This window comes from Phascolarctos cinereus, unplaced genomic scaffold, assembly GCF_003287225.1.
Source record: "Phascolarctos cinereus isolate Bilbo 61053 unplaced genomic scaffold, phaCin_HiC Scaffold_2;HRSCAF=192, whole genome shotgun sequence".
Classification (NCBI taxonomy): domain Eukaryota; kingdom Metazoa; phylum Chordata; class Mammalia; order Diprotodontia; family Phascolarctidae; genus Phascolarctos; species Phascolarctos cinereus.
In genome coordinates, this window is record NW_027555625.1 from 203,418,682 (window position 1) to 203,446,628 (window position 27,947).

A 27,947-nucleotide genomic window follows, 5' to 3' on the forward strand; every position below is an offset into this window, starting at 1 on the left:
TTCAAGAATGTACTTAGTCTTTTTTTCCTTTTCTAGGCCTCTGTGGATATTCCTGGATTACAACTAAATAACCAAGATTATTTTCCTTATGTCTACTTTCACATTGACCTTAGTCTTCTTGACTAGTTTTTTGAGTCTGGTAACCCTTAGTAACTCTAGGAATAACCTTATTTCATGTCTTTATGTAATCAAATTAAACTGTAGATGCTGTCTTCTCTAAGTTAGAGAATTCAGAATGTTACTCACAAAATTTACTCACAAAAATTACTTATGGTTGTATTTATTTTTTGTAAGTTACAATAAAGAAAAGCTCCCATAGTCTTTGAACTTTGAAGTATTTTTTCTTGAGTTCAACTTAAACATAATTAAAAGCTAATACTGAACACCTGGTCACCCTACACGTATTCAAGGCATTATATGTACAAACATGTAAAGTAATTACAACTGTTTTGTACTTAAGTCTCATAGTTCTGGTTCCCTGCCCCAAAGTCCAAGATACACAATTTGCCAAGGTTGAAGAGTCCAGGTCCTAAGTAAGGAGGGCCTAAGTATCAGTTCCATGCTTTACACAGAAGTCTGAAAGAGACTATTACAAATGGGGTACATCATGCCATTTAACAAACATTTGGAAACTTCTTATTGCCTAGCTATATACCTGGGTTCTGTTCCCTGATATTCATTTGATGAGGCCTAAAAAGAGGACCGAGAGCAGTAGATTGGAAATGAAGCAATTGGTTAAAACCTACTTTCAAGCAAAGGAAAGACTAGGGATAGGTGGCTGCTTCCAGACAAGAAGCACTTTAAAAACAGTAGGTGATTAAGTTTTGCCTGGCTTTCACAGATGCTTTGTTCCTAATTCTGCTCACGAGTATACAGAGTATATCTCACATAAAAGTTTTGTCTGGGTTCTCAAAACTGAAACTAAATTTATAAAATGCAAAAATAAAAAAGTGCTACAAGCAAGGGGTGTTTTGTCTTTCTGTAGGCATTTAGTTTACAAAGATAATATAATTAAAACAAGAGAAATCTGAAAACAGACCCAGTGAAAACAAAAATAAGAAAGGAAAAAAAAAGATGGTAAGGGGAAAAGGAAGCCAGAGAGCCACATCTCTCCAAATGTTCAAAAAAGAAAGGCATATATATTGTGTTGTTACTCTTCACCTATAGAAGGGAAGAAAGAAACCCAAAGGCCATTATGATGTGAGGATAGTTGCTAGTCACAACCCTTAAACCCTGAATTAAACTTTGTGATGTGGACTTGTTTTCATACATGATAGGCACTGTCAAAAATACTTTGTGTTTTTATTCTTTAACTGGAACAAAGCATTGTGTTTAAATGAAGAAAAAAAATCACAGTTAAAAACTTAGTAAAGTAACAGCCTTAAAGAACCTACAAACAGCACACTTGGGATGGAAAAAAATGTTTTCAACAGCAACAACAAAAAAAATCATTTATCTTCAAAATATTATTTGACAGAATACAATCAAATTCACTGGTTAACAACAATTCATAGAATTTTTCAATGTTTTTCTTGAGATGCAAACAGTTCACTGTTACAGTGTTTCAAATGACCAAACAATGCTGCTTCAGTTTTTAAAAAAGGCCACTGGTATATCCATTTGATTGCAAAGGATGTTCCACCACTGCTGGAAAAATCCGCTCCCAAGAAGTATATGTCATATCTCACAACTCATCTTTTCCTAAGTCGTCGAGTTCTACATCACTGAGGTCAATATCATCTTCAACGGGAAGCTGTGAGACAGTAAATGGGATTTTACAGAAGGTGGCAAAGTAATACCTTAGAGTCAGACTTGTAAATCCTGGAAGGATCTTTAAAGAGCATCTAAATACAACTTCCTTCCTTTTACACATGGGTTAAATGCCTATTACACAGCATACTTTCTGATCCTTTTTAATCTCACCCTTAAACCTCTTCCTCTCAACTTCCATGTGCCTAAATCTAACAGTAGATTAAGTATTACAAATGACCAACAAAAAGAATTTGACCACTGTTACATAGTTTCTTAAACATAGTTCTACTTCAGTCATGCAGAAACAATATGTTGATCCTAACAGCTCAGATGCTCTAGCCTTCTAAACTCCAAAGTAATGACTTATTAACTATTAACACAACACATGAGACAATGGGCCAAAGCCATAATATTCCCTGTCATAGTGTCAAAATCTCAGCTCGAAGGGCAAACCTCCGAAGTTATGTGGTTCAATCTCCTCAGTTTAGAGATGAGGAAAGTGAGGCACCAAGGAAGTTTAGGTAAGTTGCCTAAGACAAATAGTTGTCAATGAGAGGTGGAAGGGTCCTCTTGAAACTGGGTCCTCTTTATTCAAGAGTGATGGTATTTCTCATGAGAAAACAAAAGATTCTGGAGTGGCTAAGTGTTAAGTGATGGAGCTAACAGTAAAAATTCAAAGAATCACTGCAGTAAATACAAAATACAAAAGATTTGTGTCTCCTAGCACATGACAGAAAGCAGCCTTAACCTCAGTTTCCTCAACTGTGAAATAGGAATAATAACAGCATCTACTTTGCAGGGTTGTTGTGAAAATCAAATGAGATAATATTTATAAAATGCTTAGCACAACACAGGAGGCACTACATAAATGCTTACCTCACCATCTTTGCCATCCCAAGGGGCTACAGTGCTTATTTTAGGGAAAACACCACCACCTACTGGTGCTGTGGAGCCACGGCCAACAGAAAGCTCTCTGTAAAATAAACAAATAAATGGAAAATTGTATGATTTAAAACATCTCAAAATATGTATTTGGAGAGCCAAGTAAAACGTGACTTCAACATTCTTAAATACTGGAAAATATACATTTCAAGCCAATTTCCCCAGTTACATTTAAGTGCAATTAGAAATCAGTAACAAATACAAAAACATCTGATTCTTTTTTCACTTAAAATGGTACAATTCCAAGTATTTGGTTTTCTCATTATTTCAGTTCATGAACTAGAAAGCAAGACGGTTCTGAAAGAATGATTTTATCCTCAAACTTGGCACTGCAGTTAAATTCTCAAGTAGCTGATTAAAACAAAACCTTGATTTGTGAGTGTTAGTTTTGCCAGGTTAATTACTTGTTAAGCGCCATATACAACTTACTTCAGCAGAAAGCACAATAAGTGTTACATGCTTACTAAGCAGTGGCATGTTTCATGAAAAAGAAAAAAACAAAACAAAACCAAAAACCTAACTCTTTTTTCCTGCATCAGATTAGCTGGGGTACTAGGGTATACCAATATAGGTAGCAGGGTATTCTGTTCAAAGTGTCTGGGTCAATTGCATGCATAATTTTTGTACTGTTTTGGTACTGTGAGAAGATGACGCCCAGCAAGAAGGTACTCTGCACATGGAACAAACGGTTGGCTTTCCATTCCCTAAATCCTTAGATCCTATGTAGTCTCCTATAATCTCCACTGCCTCTTCCCTTCTTCTCAAGAAACCCCTTGTTTCATTTTAGCAAGTAATTGCAAGGATCATAGCTGGCTAGAATTTTAGCTCTGGCTCTTTGGTCCCCCCTTCAGCCTCTAAGAGTCTAAGCCATGTAGGAGTGAATACAATACATCTATGTCTTTGTGGAGCCACAGCACGACAACTCAGTGGAGGTGGAGCCAACATAGTGAACAAAAGGGCAGGGACTCACCTCAGCTCTCCCAGATTACCCTACAAATACCTTTAAAATAATGCCTTAAAACAAATTTTGGAGTGGCAGAACCCACAAAAGGATGGGGTGAAACAGCTTTCTAGCCAAGACAACTTACAAGGCTGTCTCACTAGGGTGAGTGAGGAGCGCAGTCCAGTGCAGGCTGCACCAGCACAGCCCCACCAGCCAACTAGGAGGAGGCCTTGGAAGTGACTGAATCAGCAGTGGCAGTGGCTACTTCTGGAGTTCTCAGTCTACAGATGGTTAAGGGGTTGGACAACTGGTCAGAAGATCAGAAGTTCTGCTGGCACTGGGGGCAGGACACCTGCTGCACTGCCCCCATGGATCCGATTTGCTATCCTGGGGTGAGGAGAAACACTAGCACAATCAGAGCTTGTAGCTGCAGGGGAGCAGGGACTCTGGTCACACCTCCAGGGTAGAAGAGAACACAGGCCAGGAGAGCAGTAAACACACCTCTCCTTAGATCATACCACCTTGGAAGAACTGAAAGCTTACACACCTCCAGAACTAGCTCTGGAAACAGCTGCACAAAAACCCTGAAGCTTGGGAAAGTGTGCCAAGACATCAAGAAACAATCAAACAAAATCAAAAGAATAAAAAAAAAAAGTACAATCTCATTGGAAAAACAACTGATCTGGAAAACAGATCCAGGAGAGATAATTTAAAAATTATTAGACTACTTGAAAGCCAAAATTAAAAAAAAGAGCCTAGACAGCATTCAAGAAATCATCAAGGAAAACGGCCCTAAAGGGCTATAAAACCATGCATATCATTTGACCAAGCAATACCACTACTAGGTCTGTATCCCAAAGAAATAAAAAAGCAACAAAAATGAAAATGACTTATACATACAAAAATATTTACAGCAGCTTTTTTTATAGTGGCAAAGAATTGGAAATTGAGGGGATGTCCATCAATCAGGAAATGGCTGAACAAGTTGTTGCATACGAATGTAATGGAATACTGTTGTGGGGCCACCTAGCTGCCCCAGATTTAGTTATTCTCAATGATCCAAGACAATTCTTGAGGACTTATGATCAAAACTGTTATCCCTCTCCTGAGAAAGAACTGATGGAGTCTGGTTGCAGATGGAAGCATACTTTTTCTTTCCTTCTTTCTTTTTGTCTGTTTTCTTTCACAACATGGCTAAATAAGGAAATGTTTTGCATGACTGCACATGTATAATCTGTAGGCACTATTATCCTTATTTTACAAATGAAACCGAGGTGGACAGAAGTTAATTGATTCGTCCAGGGTCATACAACTAAGTGTCCAAGACTGGTTTTGAACTCCTGCTGTCCTGATTCCAGGTCTAGCACTCTAGCCACCAAACCACCTAGTGGCCTTCCAACCTCTCCATTTTAAAATGAACTAAATCCTCAGAAAGGGTAAATGATCTTTTCAAGGTAAAAGAGTTTATTAGAGCCAGAACCGTGGAGCCCCCAAATTTAAACGAGATCCTCAGAAGAAAATTATTTCAAAGAATACACAACTTGAAGGCAAATCTAGAGACTATCAAGTTTATAGCTTATGGCAATGTAGTACAATGGATGGAAAGCTGACACTGAAGCCAGGAAAACCTGCCTGAGTTCAAGTCTGCCCAGGTCACAACCTCTCAGTGTTCTAGGCTAGAGGTGTCAAACACCAAGGCCTACAACACTCCCCACTGGGGCTGAGCCAGATTAAAATATAATTGGTAAATATTTAATAAAATAAAACATAGGTAATATTGCATTTTAAAATTAAGTCAACCTGTAGCTGGCAAGGATTCTTATTTATGGCCCCTGTTTCTATTTGAGTTTGACATAACTGCCTGAAAGCAACTTTCTAAGACTGTTACAGTTGCTGATCTTTCATAAGAGGAGGGAATTTTAGTACTGGAGAATTCTTTGCATGGTTGAAACCACAGAACCAGACCCACTTTCCCTATTAAAAATTTTTTTTTCAAGACAAAATGTCTTATAAATTAGCAACTAGGAGGAGAAACTTTCTACTTAAAAGAGTTTCAGCTTACACTCATTATTAGCCCAAAATGTAGAAAATCCCTGAGTATTCTGCAAATTTTGCTACTTCTTAGAATTTAGAGCAGAAAGTTACTTTAAAGATCTAAACCAAACCTACCTCCTTTTCTACCTGAAAAAAACGAGACACAGATATTGAAACTTGAGATAAGGGTCTCCCAGAGCCTCTGGAGTCCAAACATACTCTTCCATTAAAAAATTATCAAAAATATCTCTTTTGAAAACACTTTAACTGAATTTAAAAGGATTTCAACGTTTCCTCTTTTTCACAATGGGTCTTTGTACATATTTTAGCAGCCAGGTGGCCCGCTAGGTGGGTAGAGTGCTGGACCTGGTGTCAGAAGATCCGTGTTCAAATTTTGCATCAGAAACTTACTAGCTGGGTAACCCTGGGCAAATCGCTTAACCTTTGTCTGTCTCAGGTCCCTCATTTGTAATACTACTTATTACCCTTGCAGGGTTGTTGTGAAGATCAAATGAGACAGTATTTGGTAAAAAGTGCTTAGCTCCTAGTAGGCACTATAAATGCTTATTCCTTTCCCTTGCCTTTTGTCCATTGCTTCTCTGTCAGGATGAAGGGAGTGTGATTCATCTTCAATACTCTGGACTCATGGTTTATCATTGAACTAATCACACACAGTTCTAAAGCATTTCAAAATTGTTGGCAATAGTAAGTGCTATATACATGTTAATTATCGTTAAAGCACTTTGCAAACCTTAAAGCACTATGTAAATGCTAGCTTTTTATTATCACTTTAATCACTATGTACTAGGACAATACCTGTAGCCATTTTAATTTCTTGAACATGCTTTTTTGAAATGTAAGTAAATCCAGTCAATTAACAAGGGTTATTGTAATTTTAGCCTTAATTATTCCATCATATAATAAGCTAGTGGTTTGGGGGAATGTTTCCAGAGATTTCAATAAAATCCAAACCTTAAAAGAATCTGCTAGGAATTGACTTTTATGTATCTGCTTTTTGTTATCACATGCAATCTTTCTTAAGGGCTCCTGTCCTAGACATTAACTGTGCACATACTGAGTGAGAAACTGTGTGTCTCTCTCCTCTCTAACAGACTACATCAATTCCTTCCTAAGAGGAGGCACTTAATAAAAACTCTAGATGCAACTGAGTAGTGTTAATATAAATAACAATCATGGTCTTTATTGCTACTCAGGCATATTTTATCTATCATTCCCCACAAAAAAGTGTTCTGAAGTACTGAGTATTAGAAGATTCAACTGCTGAAAAGGGGTGAAGCACGCATGAATAGATCTCATTAGCAAAGTCATCTCTACCAAAGGAACCATATCTCTAATCTATTTCTGACAAAGTCTGTTTCTCAGCAATCTGTATTCATTGGCAAAAATATGACATGGTGAGATAAATCAGAAATCTCCTCATTTTACAGATGAGGAAAGCAAGTTAAGTATTAAGCTGAGATTGGGATCTAGTTCTCCTGACTCAAAATCCAGGGCTCTTTACATTACACTATTATAGATGTACAATTACACAACAGATAGATTCAAATAAATTTTGGGGGTAGTTCATTAATTTTCTTTCCTAGAGAAGCTTACTACTTAAAAGTTAGTATTACTATGGTTCCTGCAGAACTAAAGCTGCTCTAAATCAGTAGTTATCTACTTTTTGGTTTTAGGACCTCTTTTAGAACTCTTACAAATGACTGAGGACTCCTTTACACTCTTAGAAAATGACTGAGGACCCCAAAGAGCTTTTGTTTATAAAGCTTAGTTTTAGCTTAGAAATGAAAACTGATAAACTTAAAAAAAAAAACCAAACTTACATGTTTTTGTAAAATCTCTTAGTTATTTAAAAGACGAATAACATTTTAGTATTATTAAGAAAAATTTTGACTTCAAGGACTTCCAGAACAGTTTTTTGGGATGTCCCAGGGGTCTGCTGACCATATTGGAAAACTGCTGCTTTTGAGCAGGGATTTTAATCTGGATACAGAGACTCTTGAAAAGGTCCGTGGATAGATTTCTTTGGGGTGGAGGTGGGGCGGGGTGGGGTGATGAAGATCAAGAACAGAAGGTAGGCCTGTGAAATTGGATAGGGGAAAAATTAAATCTTTATTTTCACTAACTTCTAACTGAAAGTTAGCAATTCTTTTGTATTTTGAAACATCATCCTGAGAAGGGATCCATAGGCTTCAGACTGCTAAATGGGATCCAAGACACATAAACCCTTAAAGAGAAACTTTATTCTTTACTATTCACTAGCAATTTCAGGAAAAAAAACATCCCCGCATTTGCGATATCTTTGAGACATTGAATAGGCAGTTAATGATTCAGGACTATAACTCAGAGGAGACTAGGACTGGAAATACAGATTTGGATTCATCATCATAGATGACAATTAAACCCATTTATGAGAATGGGATCATGAAAGACCATTAGAGAAAAGGGCCCGGGACAGAACCCTGGTGCACACCTATAGTTATTTGTGGAGTATTGTAGATGATGATACTGTAAAAGAGACTGAGAAGGAGGAGAACAAAGAAAGAGAAATATCATGAAAACCCAAAGGAAAACAGGGCTGTTAAAATTTGAAATGTTGCAGAGGGTAGAAGTCAAAAAAGGATGAAGACTGAGATAGGCCAATTTCAGTTGAGTGACAAGGCAGGAATCCAGATTGTATTAAGTTTAGAAGTGAATGAGAGAAAAATGAAAGAACAAATGAAGTCGACAAATGGAGAAAGCTTTTTCAAGTAGTTTGAGAAATAAAGCAGAACTAGAGGATAGTATCTTGTGGTCATGGTGGGATGTAGTAAGTAGTAAAGATTAGCTAAGGATAGGAGAGGCTTGGGTTTGTTTAGAGGCAGAAGGAAAGGAACTAGTAGAATGCTGAAGTAGACAAAAGGGTCTGGGGTAGAGACTCAATCTTTTTTTTTTTTTTTTGGATTCAATCTTATACTACTAGAAGCTTCTAACTGGTTACATCCAGGTTTACAAAGATTAGGTATTACACTTACTTCCCTACAAAAAGCACATAATTTATTATTCAAATTCCACAAGTAATTTGAGAAAAGATAAGCTATTGGCCCAGGCCAATTTCTGTATATTGCAATCTCCCACATAATAACAATCTCTTATTTTTGTTAGATAACATAGTGAGGGAACCAAAACATTTGTCAGATGCTTTTTTTTTTTGGTTTAGGCAACGGGGTTAAGTTACTTGCCCAGGGTCACACAGCTAATGAGTGTTATGTGTCTGAGGCCGGATTTGAACTCAGGTTCTCCTGAATCCACAGCCGGTGCTCTATGCACTGTGCCACCTAGCTGCCCCCATCGGATGCTTTTAATACAAAAAAAGATATGCTTTGCTACCCCTGCAGAATCATAAAGTTTTAAAGCTAAAAGTGATTTAAGAGATTATCTAGTCTAACTCCTTTAAAGATGAAGAAAATAACTGTTAAAAACCAAGAAAGCTGATATCTCTTCTTCCATATTTTAGATACAACAACATCATTAAAGTAGCCATGTCAGATACACACTATATGAGAATACGTTACTAATTTGGCTCCCTGAAAACACAAAACTAGATTACCCATGGCATTTTAATCCCATAAAAACAAAGCTATAAATCTGAAATGTTTCCGAGGAGCATAAAAATTTATATCAGGTTTTTAAGAGAGAGATAAAAATATGATCCTTATAATGATTTCCCCCTTACCCTAGGGCCTCCGAAGAATATCTGGTGATGAGCAATAGGGCCTAATCACTATACCCAGGTGGGCTGTAAAGCTTTCCCAACAACTATTTTCTGAACATTAAAGGCTTCCAGGGAGGCACTATGAAAATAAAGCTTTTTTGTAATGCACTATTTTACTAAGTGATATGATAGGAAATAGATCAGTGATTTCATCAGTACAAAGAACACCCAGATGAGGAAACTACCTCTACTAACTAACAGAGACCAACATCTTTTCCCTTATTTACAGATTTGCCTAAAACACTGAGATGTTAAGTGACCTGCCTAGGGTGACAAAGCAGGTATGGGTTGGAGATAGGATTTAGCCTCAAGGCCAAGATGTCTATCTACAATGCCACACTGCTTCTCTTGGTTACTAAATGAAAACTAAAGCAATGATTTGACCATCTATGTCTATTCCATCTAAATTTTAATTTCATCTTTTTTTTTTAAATTATGGAACATTTATTTTTACTATACTTGTCTGAAAATACTCCATATACTCTAAAGATTTCTTCACATATTCAGAGGTAGGGTGAACTCTTAATTATCCACATTCAGCTCATGCACAATTTGGTCAAATCTGGCTTTCAATTTCTTATGGATATTAGTAAGCTGCTGGGCCAAGTCCTTTGTCACTATTTTAAATTAAATATCTATTTTGTACCCAGAAACAGAGATGAGATGGTAGTTCTTTTCGATTAGACAATTACTTGCCCCACCTTAGGGAAGGAGTAACTGAGAAGTAAAGGCTGAATCTTATGAAAGGCTGATTCTCTTTAGGCTGGGAGTTAGGGGATGGGTATTTTCCTCAAAATGAGGGACAAGGTCAAACTCCAGTATACTCTGGAAAGCATGGATATGAGCAAAGAACAAGGATAAGAAAGCTAGCAAACTTTTTAACACTTCCTAGAGTGGATTTATTACATTATTTGAAGAACTGTGAATTCCCTGGTCAGACACACCTGTACTGAAATACCTAGAGTCCAAAGCCAACTACAGTGGAATCTTGATTAGCCAGCTCTGGTCCTTCTGGATCCCTGGTTCATAATAATTTTACTTATGGCTAAAAATATCTTTAGAAAACAAAAATAAAAACAAAACTTGTTTCTAAGGCTGGAACAGAAAGTCTGGTAACTTTGACTACGAAAAGATTCAACATAAAGCACATACGAATTATTATATATAATCATTAATGCTAAAATGATAATAAAAAGTTAGCATTTATATAATGCCTACTATATGTCAGATGCTGTCCTAAGCAATTTACAAGTATTCTCTCATAAGCCCCACAATCAACAGTGATGAAGGATGCTATTATTATACCTATTTTATAGTGGAGGAAACTGAGGCAAACCAGCTAAGTGACCTGCCCAAGGTCACACAACCAGTAAGTATCTGAGGCTGGATTTGAACTCAGGTCTTCCTGACTACCCCATTGGGACACTTGGTTGCCCCCCCTAATATTTACCACTTTAGAATTACCAATATTACGTAAGAGAAAAAGGCCATCAAAAACGGAGCAAATTAAAGCACCAACTAATTTAAATGTGGATTGAAAAGTTTATTTCAGTCGCCTACAAAATTAGCTTATCTCAAAGCTTATTTTAACTTTAAAGCCTTCTATGCGCCCCCCCACCCCACTTACCTGAGAAACTCATTAATTCCTTGCTCACTGAAAGACCCTTTCAAAAGAGCAAATTTCATCTTCCGTGTATTGACAGCTGCCATTGCAGGGTACCCAAAACCTCCAATTCCCAAAGCAGTTTCAAGTTCATGCTGAGCTCCAGCTTCTGTCCACAGCCATCTAGAAAAGAATATTTTTATAATTTCTTAGGGTACTCATTATACTATTAATTGGCCTCACATTAAGAATAAAAGATTGGTCATTTCTCCACCCCCAAAATATCAGTTCCACACATAAAAGAGGAGATAAAATATGAAATATACAAAGATAAGTAAATACAGGATATATTAAAAATAAATACAAAATTGAGGGAATCAGAAAAGGTCTCTTGAAGGAAGTAGAATCTGAACAGAGCTTTGAAGGGAACAAGAGATTTCAAGAGGCAGAGGAAAAAAGGGAGACCATTCTAGGCACATGGGCCTAATTGTGCAAACCCACAGAAGTGTGAGGCAGAATGTCATATATGGGGAACAGCAAGAAGGATAGTTTGTCTGGAGTGTAGTGTCTGCAGGGGAATAGTATATAATTTACACAAATAAAAGATATTCTAAAGCCAGACTCTACAGGGCTTTAAATGCCCAAGAGTGAAGTTTGTATTTTATCCAGCGATATGGTGCACATTAGGTACAGCAATTTGGCAGCTTTAGAGGATATTTTGGAAAGAGAAGAGACTGGACACAAGAAAAGTGGTTAGGAGGCTATTACAACAGTCTAGGCAAGAGGTGATTAAAACTTAATTCAAGATGGTTGTGGTGCAAGTTGAGAGAAGGGGACAGATGTGAGAGATGTTAAGATGGAGTCAACAAGACTTGGTAACTCACCAGATACAGGAGGTGAGAGAGAATGAAGAATCAAGAATGACACTAAGATTTTGAGCCTGGGTAGGTGGAAAAATGGTGGCCCACTTGACAGAAATGGGGACATCAGGGATGAATAAAATGACTGCATGCAACAATGAGTGCCCAGTTGAGAATAGAAAACCAATTTGTGGTTGACCCAATCAACATGACTGTGTGCCTTTCTTCAGCAGCAGTGTTCAAACAGGAGTGGAGAAAACAGATGATAAGAGTAATCCAAGGCAGAGTTTGAAAAGGGATAAATAAATGGCAGACAGGCAATGGGGCTAGGAGCTGAAGACAGTATAAGAAGTTGAACTGGGTCAAGATCTTAAAGGGAAGAAAATGAGTGCAATGAAGGAGGCAGGGAAATGGAGACTGTAGGGAAGAAGGTGAATAGGTTTGGTGGGGAGGGGAAGGCATAGGAATAAATGGAAGGACAGGTTATGACAAATCACATTCTCTAAAATTCTGCTAATTAGAGATTTCCCATAACAAAGAGGTGTTTTCAATGGGTAGCAAATGTCCTTTTGATGGGACAGTACTTCTTCCAACTACCCTAATAGTGACATTCCCATTTTTTTGCTTGAAGGCTAGTATTTATCACATCATATCAAAGAATATGTGCCCCTGCAGTGTAAGGAGACTAGAAAGGTAGGAAAGGATTAAGTTATAAAGGTATTTAAATACCAAACCCATAACTTTATATGAAAGATGTTATAAAGGTAGAAATGAGAGGAATTAGCAAATGATTGACTATGGGAGCGAGTTAAGAATGCCTGGGAAGATGGTGGTGCCCTTAAAAATAATAGGAAAACTAACAAGAGGGGAAGGTGTGGGTGGGAAAGATAATGAGTTTAGTTTCTGACATGTTCAGTTAAAGACGTCTATAAAACATCCAATTTGAGATGTCTGTTAGGCAGCTGGAGATAAGAGACCATAGGTTAGGAGAGGGGTTAGGGCTAGAAAAATTGATCTGAAAATCACCAGCACAGAAATGATAACTGAATTCATGGGAACTGATGAGATCACCAAGTGAAACAGTATATAGAGGGAGAAGAGAAGATCCAGATAGAGCTTCGAGGCTGTGACTTGGATGAAGAGACAGCAAAGAAGACTGAAAAGGAGCAATCAGAAAGGTTATGAGAACCAGGTCCTAGAAGCACCACGAAAACTTGTGAAGAATGGGAAAAAGCCCTTAGATCTGGCAATTATGAGATCATTGGTAACTCTGGAGAGAACAATTTTCAATTGAATGTCAAGGCTGGCAGTGACTACAGAGAGTGAGAAGAAAGAAATAGAATCACTGATTATAGACAGCTTCCCCAAGAACAGCCATGAAAGGGAAGAGATATAGGATTGTATCTACACATGAATGATAATACTACTTATTACTTTACCTCATAGGGTAATGGGTATAAGGAATATACTTTGTAAAATTTAGAGTATTATGTAAACACAAGCTACTACTGTACAAAGAAAAATGGATGCTTACAGGATTACCAAAATCCTTTATATATCTCTTCAATGCTGACAAGAAATAAGTGGTGTCAGTATTCCTAAACTCATTTTACTGAGTTAAAAACTGAAAGTTAAAATAGCTAACTGATTTGTTGCTGGTAACATGCCTGCTACATGTCAGAACAAGGACCCAACCTTCAGCTTTCAAACTCAAAACTTTCCTCCCTAAACAATCCTGCCTTTTTTTGGAAATCATAAATAATATCCACAGAACAGGATTATCGTTTATAAAGCTTGTCTAGTCTTCTCACAAAGATCTACAGAAGGCAGATTCTATTATTTTCTTTAGAAGGCTTTCACTCACTCAAGAGATTCTTCCTTAAGCCCAATCAACCTCCCTCTTAACTTAAACTCTTTTATTTAATGGGTAAATTGTTTTCTACCTTTACTGATAACCACCACCACCACCATCTCCTTGGAGTTAGAGATTGAGGAGAATCACATAGCTTTATGTTTTGTGTTAATCTGTTCATAATTTAAAACCTGGGTCCACTGGACACCTTCACATTTTCCATTTAATAATCATCCTACATGTTCTGCATAATCCTAAGATCATTTAATGGGAGCATACTTTTTTTATCTTTTTGCTCATTTATTCTGTTGCCTGCAAGTTTGCTGAAGCTATTAATCGTCTAGTGGTAGGGAGAGTGGACATCCTTGTTTCACTCTTATATTTACTGGAAAAGATTCTAGTATCTCACTAGAGTATGCACTTTCTAAAGACAGATTTAAAACACTATAAGAAACAATAAGATCTTAACTATTCCGGATACCTAATGGGAAGACAATGTCTATACCTTTTGAAATGTGAAAACCGTTAAGATAAAATGATCAATAACTTACCCCCACAATTTCTTTTTGTATTTTTCTGCCAACTTTAGTAGAACTTTAAGTAAGAATTTCTTCCTGATGCTCCTGTTTTAGACAGACAAAATCTGAGTTAGAGAGAAAGCAATTTTTCTCCCTCCACTTAAAAGCTATTTCCAGGATATGTTAGTATCAGAAGAAAAACTGATGAAGGATGAATTTCTGTTTCTCTTACCAGTATCAAGGATATGAGGCAATACAGCAACTACACAGAGCTGGTGGTCTTCACAGGTTTTCTTTGCCACTGCTTCATCAACAATCTGTGAATAATAATATGGAAACTGGCAGTTAATATTTAGGAAGGTCCAAGATGAACAGCCAAGAAAATAAAAAGGAAAAACCCAGTATTTTGAATTTCATAAATTACTCAAAAGGGCAACCCATCATTTGTTATATGTTAAGTTCTTTCACCACTTTAAGAACTTATCTAATAATGATGCTCACACAAAACCTAATAAAATGTTATACTTACGATCTTTTGGTACATTCTTGTTCTTATCAATTATTGCAGTGTAGAAAAGTGAAATGAAGCATTCAAAAAAGACTATGCACCTAAGAGCAGCTGTTTGTCAAAAAGGCTAACAGCCAGTTAAAAATTAAAAGGGAAACAATCTAAGTGCACTTAAATCAATTTCATATTCTCCACATTCCAGTTTTAGAAAGTAATTTTCTCAAACTTCAACATTAAAAGTACTTTGTATGGCAACTTTCTTCAACATTTCAATTTACCAAGCAAACATATGAGTGCCTACCATGTGCTAGGCACTATACTAAGAAGAAAACAAAATAGTCCTTGCCCTTAAAGAGATGTTCTATTCAAGAACAACATGGACACAGAGAAACAGAAAACAGAGAATCCTTCTTTTTTCAAATGAGGCAAATAAGTGACTTGCCCAGGGTCACACAGCTACTCAGTATTATGTGTCTGAAGCTGAATTTGAACTCAGGTCCTCCTGACTCCAAGGCTGGAGCTCTATCCACTGCACCACCTAGCTGCCCCCAATGAAGAAGTAATTTGAAAGGGTGTGAGGGAGCACTAACAACTGGAGCGAATAAATTTTAAAAAAAAGGTTCATGTAGGACAGGCCTGTACAACCCACGGCCCATAGGCCACTTACAGCTTGTGGCATACCAAAGGACTTTGGGTGGTCCACAAAAAATGTGGAGGAAAACATCCTCTGTATGTGGAAGAAATCCTTTGGCGTGCCGCAAGGGGCTTGTGCAGGCCTGATGGAGGAGGTGGTACTTCAGCTATGAAGGAAACTAAGGATTCCATGAGACAGAAATGGGAAGTAAAGTATTTTAGGTATAGAAGACAATCTGTACAAACCCACGGAGGTAGAGTGGAAAATGTCACAGATAGCAAGTAGGCTAGTTTGGTCAGAATACATAATATGTCTGAAGAGGGGTAACATAGAACCAGTTTGGAAAAACAGGAGCCAATGAAGCTTTTTGAACAGGAGAATGGCATAATCAGAACTATGCTTGAGAAATAACAACTTGGCAGCTGTGTAGAACACAGATTACAGAAGGGATACTGAAGACATGGAGATCAATCAGGAGGCTACTCCAACAGTTCAGAAAACAGGTGATGTGTACCTGAACTTGGGTAGTAGATTTGTGAGTTGAGGGGAAGGGATGGATATGAGAGATGTTATGTACATAGGACCGACAGGATTTGCCAAATAACTGAATATAGGGGAAGGAAAGTGCCAAGCTGAGAGTAAGATTGTAAACTTGCACAATGAGAGAAAATAGTGATGTCCTCAATGGAAACAGAAGTTAGTATAAATATCCTGTATTAATAAACAGGTAGAATTTTTTAAAAAGGATATACCTCAAGGAGCTCAGGTGGTGGGGCATTATCAGAAAATAAATCTAGGGCTCTGGAAACTATGTCAGATCTTGTCCTCCCACCACTGTAATCCATAGGTGGTTCTCCTTTCTGGAAAATCTTGATTGTCGGAAATCCTCCAATCTATAATGAAATACAGAATATTAATTCTTTAACCAGAGTAAGATAAAAGTAATTGCTTTTCACCATTTCTAAAACTGCTTTTGTAACTTACTAAAAGAAAAAAGGAACCAGTTTTTTACCTTCATTTTGTATGCATATCAAAGAATCCACAAAGTAGCAATATATTAGAAGTCTCATACTGCTATGATTCAGTCTAAATTGTTCTTTTCTTGAGTATGACTTCCTTTAGGCTCAATTAAGCCTTTTTTTTCCTTTGGAATTTTCAATAATAATTGAGTATAATAATAATTTAAATAATCAAATAAATTGATTAAATTATAGTCCTAAAAACTCAGCTACTGATTCATGTGTTTGAAAGCATCTACATGCACAGGCTGGGGAAACGGGAGTGTGGGACAAAGCAAGTCTACAAAATACACATTCATTTCTTTTCTTTCTCTTCTTTCTTTTTTTTTTTTGGCTAGGCAAAGTGACTCACCCAGGGTCACACAGCTAGTAAGTGTTATGTGTCTGAGGCCAGATTTGAACTCAGGTCCTCCTGAATCCAGGGCCAGTGCTCTATCCAATGCGCCACCTAGCTGCCCCACCTAAGTGATTAAGAGTAGCAATATGAGTGGGGCACCACAACACTGCCATTCAATTAAAAGGCTTCTGAATTGGCTGGTAGTGCTGCTGAGCATTAGGTGGCATGAAGATCAAAAAAAGGGACTGTGTGTGAGTTTAGGTCTAGAGACAATCATGAGTCAAATCAGGTCTTGAGCCACCATTAAGGATTATATTAGAAACCTTAGCTGACATACTATCTGACATGGCTAATTAACCTATTTTTAACTGCTGAATTTTCAGTTTCTAATTCCTCATTAATTTCCAACTCCTTGTGGGTCAGAAGGCATCTCAGACTAACCTTAAATCTTCTTCTGAGAAGGCTAATCAACACAGAGCCCTAAGCATGCTGCCCATAGTGTTTACTTTGATAAAGTCTCATGAAATTCTTATGGAAATGACAGAAGAGATTTGGCTAAATGATATAAAAAATTATAGAGATCTGGAACTGGTGAATGACTACAGTAGTGGTAATTATTCAATATTAAATTGGATGGAAGTCATCATCAGTGGAGCGCCCCAGAGATCTGTGCTCAGTTGGCCCTGTGCTGTATAAACTTTTATTAGTTAGCTAAAAGGAAGGAAACAAAATACTTATTACATGCCAGGCACTATGTTAAGAATTTTCCAGATATTTTCTCATTTGATCCTCACAACCCAGTGAGGTAGGTGTTGTTGTTATCCTCATTTTACAGTTTAGGAAACCGAGGCAGGCAGCGGTTAAATTATTTGCCTAGAGTCACACAGCTAATAAGTCTGATGCCGGATTTGAACTAAGCTCTTCCAGCACTATGTACTGTGTCACCTTGATGAAAGTGGAAAAGGCATGGTTAGACAGCAATTTGTCAGAAAGACTTGCAGTTTGTTGGACTGCAAGCTTAATGAGTCAATAGTATGCTGCATTGGCCAAATAAAACTAAAGAGGCATGGCTTCCAGGAAGATGACTAAAGTCTTCATCAGACTGCCCTGGTCAAATCACAAACAGTGCCGTGTTCAATTCCGGGCAACATAAAAAGGACATTAATAAGTTATGTAACATACAAGAAGGAAGCCAGGATGGTGAAGAGCTTCAAATTCATCATACATGAAGACTAGAAGAACTTGGTGTACAGCCTAATGGGGAGACCTATATCTATCTTTAAGTATCTTATGGGCTGTCTGTTGGAGGCGAGATGAGATTTCTTCTGCTTGGCCTAACAGACAGAACTAGGAACAATGGGGATAAGTTTCAAAGGGTAAATTTAGGTTAATATGCAGAAAAATTAGAGATATCCCAAAATCAAATGGGCTTCTTCATATCGCTGTAAGATACTCCTCACTATAGGTTTTCAAGCAATGGCTAAATGACTAGTTGAGGAAACTGCAGAAGAGATTCCTATTCAGTAATTCTGTGTGTGTGGAGACAGGATAGAAGGAAGCTGAGGAGGCCCTGAACTTCCAAGTGCCGTGGACTAAAGGCAGGTTCTGTTAGACTGGTGTAAAAGCACTGTAAATGATAGGTGACAGTACTGGAAAAAAAATCTGCCAGTCTGGATGAGGGGAATATTTATGGAAGCAAATATTCCAATATATCAATGACTTTGGGATTTTATCAACACGAATATCCCTTTCAACAATACAGATTAACCCATCCATTCAACTCTTGTTCACATCTTCCCACAAATTAGACATGGGGCCTCCACCCAACTTGCTGGAAGATCTTCCTAAATGTAGTGATGTAAAAACAAAAGTTTTCAGTGATGATTTACTTAAAAACAAACAAAAGGTCACCTTTGTAGATATTTTTTCTGTCTTTCATTTGCAAATATGATACATAAAAAGTTGAAGGGAAGCACTGTCAAAGTACTATACTTGAGTTAGAAGACTTGGATTTCAAGTCTCAGCTCTTATTAGCAGGGAGCATCATATCATGTCATCTTTAGGTTTCAGTTTCTTCACCCTTAAAATGAAGGATTTGGACTTTTTTTTTTTTAAAGGCAATTGGGGTTAAGTGACTTGCCCAGGGTCACATAGCTAGTAAGTGTCAAATGTCTGGTCCAAGGCCAGATTTGAACTCAGCTCCTCCTGACTCCAGCACCACCTAGCTGCCCCAGGACTACATGGTTTTAAAGGTCCTTGATATTTAATGATTCTGTAATCAGCCTTAAATTGAAAACATACTTACCCCATATCGGCTAGTCAATGCCTGATTTACTGTAGCATCTACAGCAGCTAGCTTCACCTTTCCTTTTGTCTGTTCCTTTACTTCTGTGGCTGCAGCTGCCCATTCTGGTTCTAAGCTATTGGAAGAATAAAGTATCTTTAGATTACACCTCATTCTAAATGATTAGCAGTAATATTTGTTTTTATACTCTCTTTTTATAAAATTCAGATAGGGCAGATCTTGAACCTTTTAAGTTATGCTCTCCCCCAGACAAAACCCTATTTTCTAAATCCCCTGAAAGAAAACATGAGACATACAAAATAAAAATGCATTAAGTATATTCTTTTTCCTCCAAGTTCCATATTCCATAAATATGTGCCATGCTACTCCCTATATACCTCAGATCCATTTTACTGGCTAATGTTTGAAAGTTTGATGATACACTGAGTTCTCTATCACTATAGTTCTAAACTTAATCGTGTAAGAAATTTTAGACCTAAGCTAGGTGGGTAGATTAAAATAAACATGAAACAAAAAGAGGGTAAAAACCAGCTGTCCAACTTACTTTTTGCAGTGTCCACACCAAGGAGCATAAAACTCCACCAACCAAACATCATCACTGTCAAGCACATTTTTATCAAAAGTGTCATCTGTCAGTTCAATCACATCCTTCTTGCCTGAACCTTCACTTCGACTCTGTAATTAAAATATATCCAAATTTTAGTTATAACTAGGGAGTAAGATTTAGGGCAATGAATATAATTCCATATCTAAACTTAAGAAATGTTCACATACTCCTGAAAGCTTTGGTTTAATTTCTGTAATTCCAGTGCAAAATGAGTAAAAAACAAAAGGTTTCCCAGTGTATTAAATACTTAATGGAATATGATTTTTAGATAACTACACATATACTCTCTATCTTAGAAATGTATACACATAATACACTTCCATACATACTAGGAGCTGAAGCTTCAAAACTCTCAAACTCAGTTAGAACAAAGACAATTTAAAAATTAAATGGCTACCCATCTTTGGTTAGATGAACTGTGACGCATGAATGTAGCAGAATATAATTTCACTCTAAGAAGTGAAGAATGAGGAATTTAAAGAAACACAGAAGACCTGGATAAAGTGATCCGAAATGAAATGAGGAGATGAGGAAATGCACCCCTAACTTCTGATGGATGAAGACTATGGGTGTGGAATATTGACTATGCTATTAGATATGGCTGACGTGTAGTATTGCTAAGTTTGTAAAGAGCAGTATTAACAAGAATCAGAAACGTATTCATGCAATACAGTGTCAATACAAGTAGTGGGTTTTTTTTTTTTGGAATATGAGAAAACTAACAAGGAAGGAGGAGTTGGTTTAGTGAGGGAGGAGATGAAGAACTATCTGGAAGTGACTAATGTAAAAACAAAATAGCACCAATACAACTATTTTTAAAGTTACCAAAAATAACAAGAAAGCCTTACAGAACTATATCCACTACTTCTTCCACCAAGGCGTTCCTTTACCAGTTGTCGTAAAGAATTAAGAGCAGCATCTACAATAGCTTCACCAGTTCTACCACCTAAAAGGAAAACAAATGTAAAATGGTAAAAATGGTCATGGATCACATAAAAACAAGCAGGTATTCTTCTGACAACTCGAAAATTGACTACTTGCAGTGTCATTAAATTGCTTTCTAATATAAAAAGTACAGACAGTCCCTATTTTAAAATCATTCTTATTCAGTGTTGTAATGACCCACTGCCTAATTTTTTTTTTGCAGTCTTTGTCCGCAGTTTTAACAGTGATGATAGCAAAAGCATGTGCAATCAGGATTTCCCTTATGTCAATTACTTTAAGATGTAGTCAATCAAAATAAAATCTAAAAGTGACAAATACTTATGTTCTAAAGATATAGTCATTACTGCTATTAGAAAAAAGGAATTAAAAATCTCTAGCACTTCTAGAGATTGTTATCTTAGTATCTTTTCTGAAAAGAGAACAGGTAACTTAACCTAGAAAAAAGAGTTAGAAAATTACACAACAATGTCAGTGCTATCAATACAATGATAAATAGATCCCTAACGAGCCTACTCATCATATTTCATATAAAACAATCTTTCATAGGTGTTAATAATTTTGTCTATAATTGGAGACAATTATGAAGGGCATTGCCATAACAGAAGTCTTGCTGGCTTCCCTAAGATCCATTCCAGCTTTAAATTCGATGATCCTTAAAATGGAGACTAAACTCAGGTATGAGTCCCAGTCTGCTAGGCTATACACCTGAATATCAGGAAGAAACTGACCAAACTGTTATAGAAGCAATATGTTTTAAGGGAAGAACATCATCAGTAATGGAAAATTACAGTCTCGTAATAAAATTTTGAAATTCTGAAGGCTATCATGTCATTTGTAGTACTTATGGATGGGAGAAAGAATCAAACCTGAGGTTAATTTCAATCAGTTTTTGAAATAACTACAGAAAGAGGAACGAACACAAGTTTTTCAGTTGTCAAATACAGGAACTCCTACAGAATATAGGGTCCAGTAAACTTTTTATAGAATCACAAATTTATAGTTGGGACCTTGCATCATTTAGTCCAAGACCCTCATTCTATAGATGAGGAAACTGAAGCCCAAAATAGTTAAAGAACTTGCCCAAGGTCACATATGCAGGTAAGTTGCAAAGCCTGGATCTGAACCCAGGTTCTTGGATTCTAAAAACAGAAATTGGTCTACTATGCTGCTGCTTTTTTGCGATAATTCAACACGCTATGGGTATTAGTGTCATAGGATATCCTTTTATAAAAAGTACTAGATACAGTTCACAAAATTAATCTCTTTCTCCAAATTCTACAGCAAAGTAAAAATAATACTTGCGAAAACTATCTCATAGCAACTGTTTCAAGAAGAAAATGGTTACACAAAAGTCTAGCAAGATTCAATGGAATAGAGTACTGAGGTCCTTATAAAGTTTAATAAAAATGACTTTGTCTTAATGGATTGTAAAATAAACCAATTTCATTTAAGGACTGCAGTCCATTTAAAGACTTATCTTAAAACAGTAAGAATGATGATAATAATTGTGAGGATGACTTTTAGCTATAACTACTGAATTCCCTGGGATTTTAAACTTAGTTTCTTTTCTGAAAACAAATGCTTTGTTCAACAATAATACCAATTAGTTTTGCCTTTATATTTTATCTGATTTTATATTTTCTGAAGTAGAAAAACTAGAAGATGCTAAATTCTTAAAGGCTCAGTAGTTTGCAGGTCCTATTTCTAACAAGACAAAACAAATTAATATTCCTATCTACTGTACAAATTTTATTTTTGTAAAAAGTGCTAAGAAAAATATTGTTCTTTCCCCTATTTTCTTCCTATCCTTTCAAAAGAAAAAGTCACAAGGGAGAAGAAAGGAGTCATTTCAATAATATATGGTTAAAGAACAAGGCAGTTTCAAAATTTTATTACATTTTTTCATCAATCAAGCAATAATTTGTCCCTCTTCCAATTTTCCCCACCTCTTGACCCTCACCTCAGTGGAGATTTAAAGAAAGAAATCTGAAAACAAAACCCTTTTGACAAATATTTACAATAAAGCAGAATAAATTTCCATAATGGTTATGTCCAAAAACAGACAAGATGAAGTGCCATCTCTTGCAAAAAGGTCCATATCCACTTGGAAATGACTAGTCCTCTTCCCACCCCAATTACTCTGTACATGTTTTATATTTATTCATCTGTTTCTACTCAACAGAATATAAGCTCTTAAAAGGCAAGAAATGTTTCAATTCTTCACTGTATTCCTGGCAGAAAGTAAGCACTTAATGTACATACATATATTTTAGACCTGCCTCTGAGGGTGTTTAGACTGTAAGCTCTCTAAGCCTTTGAAATGACATGTGCTTTTAACCATATGCTATTCCTTCTGTTCCCAGTAGGAGGAGGAACAAAGTTGTAATATAGAGAGGCATCAGTAGAGGGACATGTTGTGCCATCTTACATGCTGAGAATGACACAAGCAGCAAGTTAAGTGGGAAGCACCTGACAATCTAATGCCACAAATTTTCCAATGATAATGTAATGATTATTTAAAATGTGGTTCAAATTGAAACAAAGAAATACCACTATACAGCAAAGCCAGAAGAAAGGGAGATACAGGAAAATAAATTCTTACCCTGGTAATCTTCCGGTCTATTTTTGTTGGATCCAAAGATCTTAATAGTAGGAAATCCTTGGACTCCATATTGTCCACCTAGGGACTGATGTTTATCTGCATCAACTGCACCAACTCTCACTATATCCTGTTGAAATTCAAATAAACGTTATTTTGTACTCACACTACACAAAGACCTGCTTTTTTCTGGGTTTCTTAGGCCAGAGTCAATAGCATGGTTTCATTACTTCCTCCAAAATTAAATATTTTTCATATAAATATCAGAACTACTTAAATAAAAAAGTTTAAAAACAAGTTGCATGATCAGAGTTTTAAGTTAAATATAATGACATTAAAAACTGCCCCATTAATTTTTTTGCCTGGTCAAATTTCTCAGACTTGCAAATGCTATGTACTTGATTACCTGCATCAGTTTACTTTAAATCACTGATAACACTCCCTATCCATTTGAAGATCTGGTCCATCAGGACCATTCTGGGGGTAAAACAGAATTAAAAATAGTAGAAAAGTCCATGAGTGAGGAGAGTGAGAAATAGGAGAATTGGATCAAAAAGGAATCTTTGTGCTGGAGTAAATGAGGAAAGGAGCCAAAAATGGATTAGTAGATATAACAGAAGTGAGCTGTGGGAACCATAAGCAGGTCCACAGAGGTAAATCTGGATATTATTTTAATTTTTCCAATTTTCCCCTGGTACAACTAAGTGACATAGCTATAGGAGATTCTACAGTTCATATAATTCAATTCAGTTAAATAAACTTAAGACTCATTATATGCAAAGTACAATGCTACACATGCTTGGATTAAAACATGATAGTACCTGTCCTCAAAAAGTTACAATCTATCAGTGGTTAAGATGAACAAAAATATCAATGACAGTTCTTTAAGGTTTACAAAGAACTTTCCTCACATAAACCCTGAAGGTATTGCAATCATTACATTAATCCCTGTTTTAGAAATAAGGAAACTAGAGCTCAGAAAAAGTGGTTTGCCCAAAGTCACACAGCTAGGAAGTATCATAACCAGGATACTAACTAGGTCATCTGACTGTAAATGTGTCCCCCCACCACAACATCACAAGAGTAGAACGAATGAATGAATGAATGTATGTATGTATGTATGTATGTATGTGTATGTATTATGTATGTATGTATGTATATATGTAATGATGTGAGAGGTCATGGACTAGCAAGTGAGGCATTCAAGGAGGGAAGGACCAAGGAAAACTTAATTTCATGCAATTAGGTGGCACCTGCACCTTTCCTCAGGGAAAAAAATGTTTAACAAGTATAGGGAGGTATAGGGGATAAAAACTTCAGGAACTGGGGACATGGAAGAAAACAAAAACTCAGGGAAAAGCTAGCATTTCAGGGTAACTGGAAGATAAGAGAACATAACATGAAGAGGAGTGGTATGAAATAAAGCCGAAAAGGTGGCTGATGCTACATTATGACAACCTTAGATACTACATGAAGGACATTCTTTTTCATCCTGCAGACAATGGGGAAGCATGAAAAGTAGTTATTCAATTTGTTCATTAGGAAGATAACTTTAATAGCAGTGTAAAGGATGAACTGGATTACTAGAATATTAATTTACATTCATCACATATTTAATTAAAATAGAAAAAGAGACTAGAGAGAATGGTTAGGGAAACTACTGCAAAAGTCCAAGTAACAGGTATTAGGCAAGAAAGAAAAAGAGAGTAAGGATGCAAGATTTTGAGGCAGAATTAATACCAAGTGGATTATAAGGTGAGAGGAAATGAATGATAAATCAACAATAATCAAAAGCAGAATGGAAAACAAAATATAATTCATAAGGATTCCACATGGACTTGACATTTCAATATATTCAAACTGTACTATGAAAACCAAATTCATAGCTACTGCAAAATTTCCTGTCAGGTTAAACTCATATAATCTGCTTATTTTTGAGTGCAAAAGCACAGAAAACATATTAGGCATCTTTGAGAATAGCTGAAACTTACTTTTAATGCAGTTGCTGCTTTCTTCCATTCTGGTGCTAACCTTTGGCAGTGACCACACCTTTATGGGGGTAGGGGGAAGGGGAGAGAAGATAGGGTAGAAGGTTAGGAAAACCGCAAGCCAATGACTAGATTACTTAAATCTCTTGACTTTTAGGAATTTTTGGTTAACACTTCAATAAGAAAAATGCTAAATTCTGTCTAAATGGTTTGAATAAGCATCAAAGAACTAGAAATCTGAACAGCAGAGCTGAAAATCCATATATTTCAGGGTGATATCTTACAACTAGTAGGTTTTTGGGGGGTGAGAAGAGTGGGTGAGGATTAAACTTTTAAAAATTAATTTATATTAGTCAAACAATATTTAAAACAGAAAAATTATATGGGATGTTCACCTGTAACATAAGTAATAATTTCAGAAGTTACAAATTTAAAAACAAAACCTCAGCCCTGAAACATGGTATAATGTATTCTGAATCACTTGTGTTCTTCAATCCTAATCATTTAGTTATTTGCAATCATTGACCCAGACATATAAAGTTATACTTTATTGATGGGCACTGCGCACAACACTAATCTAAAATCCTAAATATCTAAAGATATATCTTGGGATGAGGCTTTTATATATTTACAAATAATATACTATTGCTATATAAACAGTCACATTAAGGGTCAGATTTTAACAAAATTGTATGTGATTTATATAAACACCTTTGTCTAAACAGGATCATAATGTCTCTACCTCTGTTAGATTCTATCAGCTGTTGCACATCAAGATGTTATAATGTACAGTGTAGGTAAATAGCAAAACCTCTAGTTTGATATTGTTACTCAAATCTCTATTAACATATGCTTTGTCAGTAAAATGGTAGATTATTTTAGCAACAGTATTATAAAGGCGGCTTGGCAGAGTGGCTAGTCTTAGACTCACTCTTTAAGACCTCTGTTCAAATCCCACCTCCAGAACCTAACACTTAAAAGCTATGTGATTCTGGGCAAATCACTTAACTTCTATTTGCCTCCAGCACTAAGACTTTTGTATAGTCATAAATGACTCTATGGAGGAAATGCTTACACAAATAGTTTCTTTAAAGGTGAAATCATACAGCTCCCCTATATTTGTATAAAAACAATAATATTCCTTATGCAGCACTGGATACTCAAGTTCCTTTCTCAAATACTATATTTATATTACTACAGTCAATGTTGAATAAAATACACATTCTTTAAAAGGGCAATCTATGTATATTATATGTAACTATTAACCATGTTGTTTTACTTCATTAAATAGTCACTTTGCATGAGTATTTCAACTGATATCTAATTTCCATCCTTCCAAATTTTTAATTATGCAAGTTCATTAAAAAGCAATTTTAATGTTTCCACTGATAAATATTAAAAATGTGAGATTTTTATTTTTAAATTCACATTTTAAATTTTCTTTTATAATACAAACATTCCAAAAGACTCCTTTACAAAGTACACTCCACTCTTCAAAAAGTTAGATTATCAACTATGGTGTTACACTAAATGGACATATGTGACCAGAGTTCATTAGCACAGCTCCCCCCCCCCCAATCTAGACCAAAGATTTCATAAATACAGAACACTTCTTGGTAAGGAAACGCCTACGACTGGAGATCTGCAGCTGTCTCCAATTTAGAGAATTATCTGGGGACACTGAGAAGCTAAGTGATTTGCCTACGGACAAATAATATATATACTAGAAATGGAGTTTTAATACAAGTCTTCCTAACTCTGAGGCTAGTTCTCTATCCACTACACCACTGAGGACAAGGTTTTAATTAAATGTTTTCTACTTCCCTTGGAGAAGTTCTTTGTTTTGGTAAATTATCAATTTTTATCTAAAATAAAAACCTTAACTTCCAGCTACTTTTTATATTTATTCATTTTATTTTTAGGCAGTTGAGGTTAAGTGACTTGCCCAGGGTCACACAGCTAATAAGTGTCAAGTGTTTGGTCCAAGGCCAAATTTGAACTCAGGTCCTCCCAGTCCACCAGGGCTGGTGCTCTATCCACTGCACCACCTAGCTGCCCCATCTTCCAGCTACTTTTAACTTACTCCAATCACATATTAAAATGAGTAAGACAAGCAACTAGAAAGTACATTTTAGTAAACAATTTGCTTAAAGAAATTGAAAAAACAATTCTTGATTCTATTTTGTCTATAAACATTTGCACATAATGAATTCAGTTACCATTATTAATTTTTATGCAAGACAGTTCAAGTTCTGTGTATATCATCACAATATCACAGTATTTCCCAGTTTTTTAAAAAATTTCTTCTATAATAAACACTCATTTTACTACTTTTTCTCTGTGTTCTCCAATATCTTTAAACCATTTAAGAATTTCATCAGTTCCCCCAATTATCTTCCACTAGCCTCTCCTTAGGTAAGAAACCAAATAATCCAACACCAATCTTCTCAAGTTTATATCTGAGTATATATCAATACTTTGATATCATAGGGCTTACAACTATACTTACCAGGGAGCGTAGAACTCTATAAGCCACAAACTGTTACTCTGAATAACTTCACGGTTGAAATTGGAAGGAGTCAGTTCTATCACATCATCACTAGAGGAATATAAGCCACTCACACCCAGAAATAAGGCACAGCTTATCAGTCCTAGAACAAAAACACAACCATACCATCAAAAGGGTGATGATGGATTAGTCTTCTATTTCTCATTCCTCCCCACTACCC

The 27,947-nt window shown here is 36.2% G+C and overlaps 2 protein-coding genes across 2 annotated transcripts in view; one reads left to right on the forward strand and one right to left on the reverse strand.

Annotated features, from left to right (window-relative positions):
- ATP6V1C2 (ATPase H+ transporting V1 subunit C2) overlaps positions 1-236 on the forward strand; it is a 67,276-nt gene extending 67,040 nt beyond the window's left edge. The window contains 1 exon segment of the mRNA XM_020992633.2: positions 37-236. Coding sequence (XP_020848292.1) covers positions 37-126 — 90 coding nt within the window. The 3' untranslated portion in view covers positions 127-236.
- Positions 237-264: 28 nt separating this feature from the next.
- The window catches only part of PDIA6 (protein disulfide isomerase family A member 6), a 35,962-nt gene continuing 8,279 nt past the window's right edge, over positions 265-27,947 (reverse strand). Inside the window, 13 exon segments of the mRNA XM_020992632.2 lie at positions 265-1,753; positions 2,629-2,725; positions 11,071-11,229; positions 14,310-14,355; positions 14,358-14,381; positions 14,509-14,593; positions 16,171-16,311; positions 19,080-19,194; positions 19,624-19,754; positions 20,535-20,632; positions 23,234-23,360; positions 25,222-25,279; positions 27,728-27,869. Of these exon segments, the coding sequence (XP_020848291.1) occupies positions 1,685-1,753; positions 2,629-2,725; positions 11,071-11,229; positions 14,310-14,355; positions 14,358-14,381; positions 14,509-14,593; positions 16,171-16,311; positions 19,080-19,194; positions 19,624-19,754; positions 20,535-20,632; positions 23,234-23,360; positions 25,222-25,279; positions 27,728-27,869 (1,292 nt within the window). The 3' untranslated portion in view covers positions 265-1,684.